The sequence below is a fragment of the Strongylocentrotus purpuratus genome, unplaced genomic scaffold, assembly GCF_000002235.5.
Source record: "Strongylocentrotus purpuratus isolate Spur 01 unplaced genomic scaffold, Spur_5.0 spur5_scaffold_15, whole genome shotgun sequence".
In the NCBI taxonomy this organism is placed as follows: domain Eukaryota; kingdom Metazoa; phylum Echinodermata; class Echinoidea; order Camarodonta; family Strongylocentrotidae; genus Strongylocentrotus; species Strongylocentrotus purpuratus.
In genome coordinates, this window is record NW_022145600.1 from 27,615,105 (window position 1) to 27,625,637 (window position 10,533).

At 40.8% G+C, this 10,533-nt stretch overlaps 1 protein-coding gene across 1 annotated transcript in view; it reads right to left on the reverse strand.

Moving 5' to 3' along the window:
* Positions 1-10,303, reverse strand: part of LOC100893711 (E3 ubiquitin-protein ligase RNF4) — a 28,150-nt gene extending 17,847 nt beyond the window's left edge. The window contains exons 1-4 of the mRNA XM_003724822.3: positions 10,213-10,303; positions 9,124-9,310; positions 8,238-8,381; positions 7,344-7,500 (exon numbers count right to left, since the gene is read on the reverse strand). Coding sequence (XP_003724870.2) covers positions 7,344-7,500; positions 8,238-8,381; positions 9,124-9,310; positions 10,213-10,221 — 497 coding nt within the window. The 5' untranslated portion in view covers positions 10,222-10,303. The remainder of the gene's footprint in view (positions 1-7,343; positions 7,501-8,237; positions 8,382-9,123; positions 9,311-10,212) is intronic.
* Between the last annotated feature and the right edge of the window lie 230 nt (positions 10,304-10,533).

Below are 10,533 nucleotides of genomic sequence, written 5' to 3' on the forward strand. Positions count from 1 at the left end.
AGAGATAGCCTCAACGCCCTGGAAGAAGTTCTGGGATCCCTAGAAGGTCCTTTTGACGCCGAGGATCGGAAGCAGATAGCGAAAGAATTCTTGAAACAAGAATATGCTTCATCGGTCTTCAGCTCAATTTTAAGCGAAATGGACCAAGGGGTTGAAACCAGCCAACCGCGTGGAGCCACACCAGTAATTGACATTGATAGCAATCCTGGACAGCCTGTAGAATCTCGTAACACACCATCACTTCCTCCTCAAGACAAAATGTACCCAGGAGTTGGAGTAAACCAACCACCTGAAGGTATTCAAGGGCAGTCAGCAGAACTTCCTGCCAAGACGTCATCTCCTTCCCTTCAAGATGAGATGGGCCCAGAGTTTAGAGTAGGCCAGCTACATGATAGTCTACCTGATTCGCATGTGGAACCTCTTGACAAGACACCACTACAGCCGCCTCAGACAACGTCGGTTGACGTCCAGGGCTTATGTAAGGCTTTAGCAGACAACATGTACCACACAAGACTTCCGATGCCAGTGCCACGCACCTTTAGTGGGGATTCGCTCGAGTTTATAGAGTTCGAGAAAGGTTTCAAGACTTTGATCGAAAACCGTGGCATACCACCAACAGAGATGCTGTATTATCTGAAGCAGTACCTGACTGGTCCGGCAAGGGAGGCGGTGGAAGGTTTCTTTTTCGGGGACTCCAAAGAGGCATATGATGGGGCATGGAGGTGCCTTCGACAGAGGTATGGTCATCCTTTTAATGTCCAACAAGCGTTCCGGAAGAAGCTAAGTGCTTGGCCGAAGATATCCTCCAAAGATGCCATAGGTCTTCAGAAGTTTGCGGACTACTTAAAGTCTTGTGATGATGCTATGCCATATGTCACTGGCCTCCAGGTGCTAAACGACTGCTATGAGAATCAAAAGATGATAGCCAAACTTCCAGACTGGCTGATTAGTAGCTGGAATAGGGTGGTATCAGATGAGTTGGAAGGCGGCAGCTATCCTTCATTTTCTAAGTTTGTGAAATTTGTTGCTAAGGAGGCAAGGATAGCCAACAATCCCATTTCTTCTCTAGGTGCCCTGAAATCTGAGGACTCTCAAAGAGAATCAAGTCCCAAGACCTCCAAGATCGAGCGAGAAGCAAGAAATAAGGGATCTGCTTTGGCTGTCAACACCAAGGAAAGTGCCGAAGGCAAGAACATCCCAAACCAAGTCAAGAAGGCTCCAAAACCTTGCTGCCTGTGTAGTGAAACTGGACACAAGTCCGAGGACTGTGACAAGTTTTTGGCCAAGCCACTTTCTGAACGCAGGAAGTTTGTTCAAGAAAATCATGTATGCTTTGGTTGCTTACAGAAGGGGCATTTTTCTAAGGCATGTAAACAAAGGCTGAAGTGTAGTACATGTGGTAAGCGCCATCCCACGGCTCTTCATGAGGAAAACCCTACGATAAGAGAGGACAATGCGCACAAGAGTGAAGGAGCTTCTGAGGACATGGCTACGTCTTGCCAAGTCCGTTCTGGAAAACAAGCTAGCACTTCGATGATTGTACCAGTGTGGGTCGCGGCAGAACAAGCACCATCGTCAGAGATTCTGACTTACGCCCTCCTGGATACCCAGAGTGATTCATCGTTCATTCTAGATGAAGTAGCGCAAGCCCTGAATGCTAAGCAGCGACCCATACGCTTAAAGTTATCTACTATGACTTCGTCATCGAACATTGATTGCAGCGTGACTTCAAGTATCTTAGTTAGAGGTATGATGTCGCCCTCCCAGCTCAAGATAGGAAAGTGCTATACGCGTGACTTCATACCGACTGATAGAGAACACATCCCAAGCAGAAGTACTGCTGAGAAGTGGACTCATCTCCAAGATGTTGCAAGAGAGATGCCAGCACTTCAGAGATGCGAAATCGGCCTACTGATAGGCTATAATTGCCCAAGAGCTCTGACACCAAGACAAGTAGTTACTGGTAGCGATGTAGAACCGTTTGCTATTCGAACTGACCTCGGCTGGAGTATTGTTGGCTTTGCCGAAGAAGAGAATGCCATGGACTTCAGTAGCCAGTGTGGGAGGGTTTCTACTCGCGAGATACCATTTCCGAAGCCAAAGGAGATCATAGGGTTGCTTGAGACAGATTTCGCAGAGGACAAATCGCCGGACAAAGCATGCTCTCAGAATGACCTACAATTCTTGAAAGACCTTGACAACAAAGGTCGTCCAAACAAGAAGCTTGCCGAATACTGGAGGCCGGTTCAGAAGCTCGTACTGCCTCTGGAAAAGGTACCTCCATAGAGCAGGTATGTATGTACACTTGAGATAGTTTGGAGCGGGTACAAATGTTTGACCTTGCATTTGCACATGTACTTCGTTTTCTGGTACAGTTTAAAAATTTAGGACTCAAATTCTGATCTTGTTTGCTGCGAATTTTAGATACACAGCGCTTAAATATTGTCCCAACCTTTAAGCTTGCCTTACAACCTTTGCAGTGTGTGTTATAATCTTTTACAGCACATGTTATAAACGTGCATTGTTTGAGTTCCGCATCATCACTTATGCCATTCTGGTTTGATCAAGCTATTCAATTGCCATGTTATTCGTGTTGTAGATTGCAAGTGTACCAATTTACATGCAAGAGGTGTATGGAGTGCTTGCTTAAAAATTTCCATATTATGGTCACATTATTTCACATGCACCACTTATGTAATACTAGTAAATGCATTTTCATATATATGTAAGTGTACTCATGCATGTGATTATGTTACCAGTGAAGGCAATTTTGGTGGGAGTGTAAAGGCACTTCATACACCGTGCGGTTGTAATTGTCTATTTGGCATTCCATAATTTTATCGTCTGCGAAGATTGTAATTTTTGGCCCAAAACTGGGGCACGTTATGGCGATGGAAAAGGAATTGCATCGTTAATCGGCATATTATTTATGCCTGCCTGAGACTTTGGTAACAAGTGGCACAGTGGTAAGCATAAATAGAACTTTTAGGTTTAATTTCAAGAGAATCGCTCAGTATGCATACAGCAATCAGTGTTATTCTACTGTAGAACTTCAATAGCTCGTGTATCAGATTGATGCATTGTATGCATAGTGTGCAGGTCTTTGTGTAGTACTATAATTATGAATATCTGTTTGTATGGAAATATACAGAAACTCTTAATCAGTATCGAATTTATTGTGTAATGATAACTCAACTAGATTAAACTCAAACCTCAGTCCTGAGGAAATAAGCACTCAAATACGCCAAAACTTGATATAAGATGGTTGACATTACATTTATTGCTCACATAACATTTTTGCAATTACATTGTCTATTTAAGCTGTTTTCGACACCCATTGTATACAGTTAAATACGTTTACAAATATTCCTTATTTGTAGGATATCAGTTTAGAGTTTATTTCTAATTTTCACAACACTTAGTGTATTAAATACTGGACAGTATTGCTATTATGATAATTTAAGTCCAATTACTTTAAATTGAAGTTAATTGTTATTCACCTTAGTATAATGTTTAGACTCATAATACAGTGGAACCTTATTATTAAAGGCACTGATGTGGCAGACTTTACCTATAACAATGTATCTTCTCTCGTCCCAAGTGCCTCGTTATAATGCAGTTGCACTGTAACATGCTTTGATATGATGATATACTTATGTTGGATTTTGTTCATTTGTTTGTTTGTTTATAGTTTTTACGGGAATCTAAGGAACAAAGTGAATCAGCAAGCCAAAGAGTCAGCTTTGACCATGATGAAGAGACTAGATTCAATAAAGCTGTTTTGACTATTGTTTACCCAGTATGAGAACACGTGCGAGCTTTCGTTTGTTTGTCGTCGTAGTCCGGGCAGGCACATATATATATGAAAACAAAGACTCCCACCTATCTCACCCCATAGCAAGAAGAAGCCATGGTGGAATGGCTCAAGGCCAATGAAGTCCTTTATAACAAAAAACTTGAGGCCTGTAAGGACACAAAGAAAAAAGAACTTCCAGTGGCAGAAGCAAACAGAGGTGATGGGTGTTAACAGTGAGGAGCTGATCATCTGGTATACCAGTCTGAAGACATACTACACCAAGCTGAGGAAGAAGAAGTACATTATAGGACAGCGAACATGAACGCACGCCGCTAATTCGTCTCCACTTTTTAACTGAATGCCGCCGAAAAGCACTGAATTTTGCACATTTCTTGCCAACACAATATCACCAGTTGATTTCTTCACATCTACATTGTATTTTGGACCATCTAACGGACGCCAATTCATCTTGCCTTCGTGATATTAACTTCTTTTGCAACTATGACGAAAAAGATGGCGGCAAAGACCAAGCACGGCGCAGCAGTCTCATACAGTCATCAGGCCGCGCCTAGCCCGGGAATTTCAGCATACGTCGGCCCATCTTTTACAAGCCTGACAAGGGGACCCCGCTAAATGCGTGCAATGGGAAAGCCACACCACCATCAACATCAGCGAAAAAATCCACAACAAGCGTAGACCAGACGGAGGCCAAGCCACCTGAAGGGTCTGATTTGACGACAGTGATAAGACAAGCATTACAGAAGCTTGTCTCTGAAACCAGCTTCATCACAAGCCTAGTCTCTGCCATCAAAACAACCCTCATAGCAGAAATCAAGCAAACCATTGCGGAAAGGGTAGCTGAATCCCTACAGTTAGATTCCGACAACTACACCGACAAGATCACATCATTGGAGCAAGAGAAGGAAACTCTACACGCCGACATGGATGATATTGAGCAGTACTCGCGCAGGAATTGCTTGATTTTTTTGCGGTGTAGATGAGACCGCCAACGTAGTCATGGATGAGGTTATCGCTCAAATATGCGAGGATACGCTTGGGGTGAAGATCGACACCAAATCAGACATCGATCGCTCGCATCGCCTTGCAAGCACACGTACTAGGCGGGAACCGTCCCGTCTGACAACCAGATCCAGTACTAGTGAGACTCGTAAAAAACGTGAAACACTACAAAGCATCATCGTTAAATTTACAAACTATCACAGTAGAAACGAGGTCTATTGTGCCAGGATATGCATTGCCAGCTAATATAAAATCTGCATGCTCTCAGAACATTTTCAAGAATCTCTTCTCTAACTGCTCTGTCATAAAATATGCTGATGACACAGCTATATGCGGTTATCTAAAGCATGGGTCTGAAAACTACTTTCAAGAAGTACAGAGTTTTGTAAAATGGTGTGATCAATCAAATCTAGTCCTCAATGTACAAAAGACAAAGGAAATCATCTTTGATTTTCGTCGCTCTTCACATTCTCATGAGCCTATTACTATTCACGGACATCCCATAGACCAAGTCCCAGAATACAAATATCTATGGACAATTATCGACAACAAACTGAATTGGAAATTAAATTCACAAGTTCTCGCAAGAAAAGCTAATCAACGGTTGTATTTCCTTAGGAAATTAAGGGAATTTAGAGTTGGCAATACCATCCTGGTACTATTCTACCAAAGTTTGATACAAAGTATCCTTACTTTCAGTCTCACATGTATGTATGGGAACCTGTCAGATGAGAATGTGACGAACGTTAATAGAGCTAGGAAAGTTGCTCCGCAAATTACTCACAAAGAGTTGCCCCCAATTGGTTCTCTGTTTGAAAAGAAGGATCTACTGAAGATTCGTAAAATAATGCAAGCTTCTTCTCATCCACTACATGAGCTTTTCAAGTTCAACCATTCTGGTATACGTCTTACATTGCCTAAAACAATACGATGTAGATTCAGACAATCTTTTGTTCCAAATGCCATACACATTTTCAACAATTCTGTGAGACAATGATTTTCTGATTGAGTGTATGTAATGTGTGGATGGTTTGGGTGGATGGTTTGGGTGCATGCATGGAGCCAGGTCATAATCTTTTCTCCTTCTCAGTCTTCTTTCACTTCACCTGAAGCATTGTTTTGGGTGTGCATCTGTACCATTCTACCACTTTTTTTTCTTCTTATTCATTTCCTTATTTATCTCCTTCCTCTATCTCTACTGCTGTAAACATGTACCTGACTTCACGCATGCCTGCTCACATGCCTGCTCACATGCCTTCATACATGTAATTGGTATGTTATGCTCTGATCACAACTGTATTGTATGTCTTGTCATGTAAGCAAGGTCACTTTCATGATAACTATTTTTAAACATTTTAATCAATTTTAATATTTGAAATGTTAGTATTAAGTGCGATAATGTAACCTATAGCAGTACCGTAACTGTCTTCAACTCAACAAATTTGTATATTTGAGAAGAGGTGCATTTATCTATTTAAAGGAAATAATTGTCTTTCATGATAGTTTTTAAATGCCATTCACTCTGTCCACAATGATGCGAAAAACATTAATTTTTTAATTGATGAATAATGTAGTTTGAGCGCATGCATGAATGCCAGCTGCTATGTTCTTTCTCCTTCCCGTCTTCCCTCACTTAATAATAAGAAGAAGAAACGTTGTTTATAAAGCGCTTACCTCCAAAGTCTCTAACTTCACCTGAAGCCTTGTTTTTAGGTGTGCATCTCTCCCTTTTCTACCAATTGTTCTTATTTCTCTCCTTTTTTCTACACTGTATCTCTATTGTATTCATGTACCAGACTTCATGCAAGCCCTCATACATGTTTTTAGTATGTTATGGCCGCTGTCCCATGACACTGTGTAATAGCTAGGTACCTTACTCAACATAATTTTAATTTTCAATATCATAGGGTCTATATCTAGCTTGCAATGTCGAATGTTGATGAATCGTTGATTGTCTTTATACCATGGGCAGTCACTGTTCTTGATAGCCTGTACTCTACCTCATCTCTTCCCTCCCAGAGCTCCTCGTTTTCTGTCACCTTCTCTCTCTCTCCCTCACATTTCCTTTCTTTTCTACCCCATGTGACTCCTCTCTCTCTCTCATTATAATTAACATATATGCTTCCAAAGAGAAGGACATCGGTTAACAATGTTAAATCTGAGATGCATGGCCCTACATGTTATCAGTGTCTGTGATATGGTGTAATATTGAAGCCCTAACAAAATTGCGCTTCAAAATGATCAAGAAGTGCCTCAAAAAAGTAAACAAATTCAAGTAACTGGTTTTACCATACTCGTTTTCCCCAATAGACTGTAGTCTTATGAAAACTGTTTGGCAAACGTTTTTCAAAATTTGTAATTCCAATCATAAATATCTTGATAATCAGACAGACGATCGGCTTGTAAAAGTCATGAGGTTCCTGACTGACCTAAAGGTTTATTATTATCATTGCAGCATGAGCTAAATCCAGGATTTTGTTTGAGAATCTGTGACAAAGTTAACAGATCCCTTCAAGCATCTACCCACCTGGCTGTCCTGTAGCTCTGCCCGATGTCTATCTCTGGAAGGACCATGATGTCGTTCTCCTCATCACTATCGTCACTGAGGATAGGTATGATGTTACCACGTTGAGAGCTCCTCATCGGTCTCCCTCTCCTACTCCGTCTCCTTCTCCTCCTTGGTGCTACAGAGCACAAGAAGACATTCATTCATCAGTCATTTTGACATTTCAGTAGATTGATAGCATGTATCTATGTCAGAGAAGTACACAACTGATTTTTTAGAGGTTTTCTTCATGAAGCTCCACTGCATAAAGAGCTTCTTTAAAAAAAAAAAATCTACAAAGTGGCAATTTCTATATGTTTAAGAGATTTGCGAATATGAATATCTGTTGTAATTTATACCATTTCCTTGCTCTGGACTAGTCTATTGTTGGGTAGGACAATAGCTGACAAACAAGATGCCTCCTGGTCAACTACCAACTTGATGTTGGTAGTGGAGTGTTGCAGTCGAGTGGTTTCAGCACTTGATTTGAAATGCAAAGGTCATGGGTTCGATCCCCGCCATGGCACTAATGTCCTTTGGCAAGGCATTAATCAACAATTGCTACTCCATACCCAGGAGAGAAATGGGAACCTGGTAGGATGACGAGAACCTTTGTGTGTGTTAGTAATTCCACATGCCCTAATGGTGACCATATGGTAGGAATACTCCCCAGGGAGTGGAGATGGTGCACATTGTACATAAATGAATCTGATGACTAGGTTAATAAAATTTGTAAAGTGTTTGCAGACGATATTTTGTTTTGATCTCTTCATAAAACCAGATTATTACGTGGTAGTATTCAAATATTTATTGTTCCCATCAAACAAATTTCATTATTTAGAACTAAATAAAGGAATATGGAGGAACAGTTTCTACCTCTCTCTTCTACTGGGGTATCTACGACAGACGTAAGATCAACGATGTCATCCTGAGAAAAATTTCTTCGTGGTCGATTTCTTGTGGTTTCCGTCTCATCCGTCAGGTCCACAATGCAGACAGGTATTGACAAATCAATCGGTTCTGTGTCAAAGAAAACAAAGAAAACAAAACAAACATTTCAAAGTAATTATTTACTTGAGGCAGGGTTTGTCCCAGGGTAAACTAAACATTTTGTGTCGTTAATTTCACCAGTTGGCCCTGTTGCATAAAACTTACCAACGGTGGTCATTTTGCCAATGATGGTAACTTCCATGAAATTTACATGTAGGTTTGATTGGCTGTTGAGTGATGTTGCCATGGTAGTTAATATTGAAAGCAAAGTTACCATCAGTGGTAAGTTTAATGCAACAGTGGCCAGGGTAATACAATCGGTCAATTGTAAAGGGCTTAGAAACGATATTTCGTATTAAGCCAGATTATCATTATTTCTTCTACCGGTAAACCAAAGCAGAACATACTCAGTGATGGTTTTAATGCAGGCTCAAAGACATGTATGAACAACATTTCAATTTTAAAAAGCTAATATTGTTTGTTTTAAGAAAGCTTAGAGAACAAGGAGGAAATTAACATTGTGTAGGAGTCAATGCCCTGCAGGGGCCAGTTTCTCGAAACCGCCACAAGTCTTAGTTCGTGGACATCCCATAGAAACATGCGTTAATTCTATAACACTTATGACGGTTTCGGAAACGGCCCCCTGGCTCCCAGCAGAAGATATAGTAAGAAGCCCCATCTTCATTGTGTTGAAAAAGCAAGAAGAACCACAGGGCAAAATACATGTAGAGTGTAATTCACTTAGCCTTGAATTCTTGCCCATTTTTCGTACCATCTTCAGCAATTGGCGGTGTGGTTGTCTGCGGGGTAATGTCCACGATCTCGACCGAGCCGGAACTTGTTCTGCTTGTTAACCTTGATGCCCGTAGCCTCGAGCGAGGGGGGTGTTCATCTTCGTCATGGCTTGTGCTCGCACCCATACGGGATGAGTGTCTTCTTTTTCTTGAGAGAGGTTGAGTCTGTGATAAAGAGGAGAGGGTTTTCATTATTATTAATTTGGCGCAACCTGTGCCTGGGAGGCTAAAAGTGAACTGAATCACTGTAACCCTCTGGTCTCTCCTCCCGGTATAACCGATAGGGGGTAGAGGGCAGATATTAAAGCCAGACTACAGGAAACAGTAACATTCGACTGAACAAGAACATTTTGCCAAGGCAATAGGCTTAGAATCTCAGGCTTCTCCATTAAATGTTTCGATTGTGATTGTAAACACAACTTGATATTGAAATGTGTGTATCTTCTTTAAGTCGGACAAATTTTGTATTAATTTCATCTTTCCAATAGTCTGGGGGGGGGGGGGTGGTTTTAATATTTCAGCACAGTTATTCACTCTGCACAATTTGAGTACCATTGACATGACATATAGACCTATGTATACAACGCACACCTTCTTTCCACAGATCTCAAATGGCATGCACACAGAACAAAACACACAAACACAATAGTCTATAAAATTAAAATACCTAAATAGTCTAAACAAATTATAGATAAATGAATGAACCCAAAGTTATTCCTATTCAATGACAATGGCAAGGCCTAAATTTTAACTACCAAATATTCCTCAAATTTTGTTCATTTATTCGATCTGTGACTGTCCTAGAGGTCTACAAAATGTTTACTCAAGTCATGCATTGTCTTTGAAATTTGAGTCTTGCTCTCGTTACCCGAACATGTCAATGTTACGTTGGGGTTAACGTTAGACTCGGTCAGTATTGACATTTTGTTCATTTGAATTTGTTAGGTGTAATTATCTCCCCGCGATGACGTCGTATTCATATCTGACAGATATTTCTCCCAAGAATACGCTCTACTTAAATGTTAACTAGTGTAGTTACAACAATTCTTTATAACGACAGAACTTACCCTATCCATATTTTTCTGAGTCGGGGGTTCCTTCGGATTGGGCGAACTGTTTTCTCTGATCTGGCCGCGACAGCTGAGTTTTGCAGTGCAGTACGTGCATAACGTTAACGTATGCATGCAGTGAGAAGAACATGCTAAGTACACTTTGTCGACTGTAGAGGGCATAACTCAAACATTAAAATGCAAAATTCAATGCTAAAACTCTCTGTGATAAAAGGGCTAAATTATTGTTTGCTGCTTTTTTGAACCCGCATTTACTTGTATAGTTTTGTTTGTTTCTCCTTTGTTAGAATTCAAAGGTATATGTTTATCTAAAAAAGG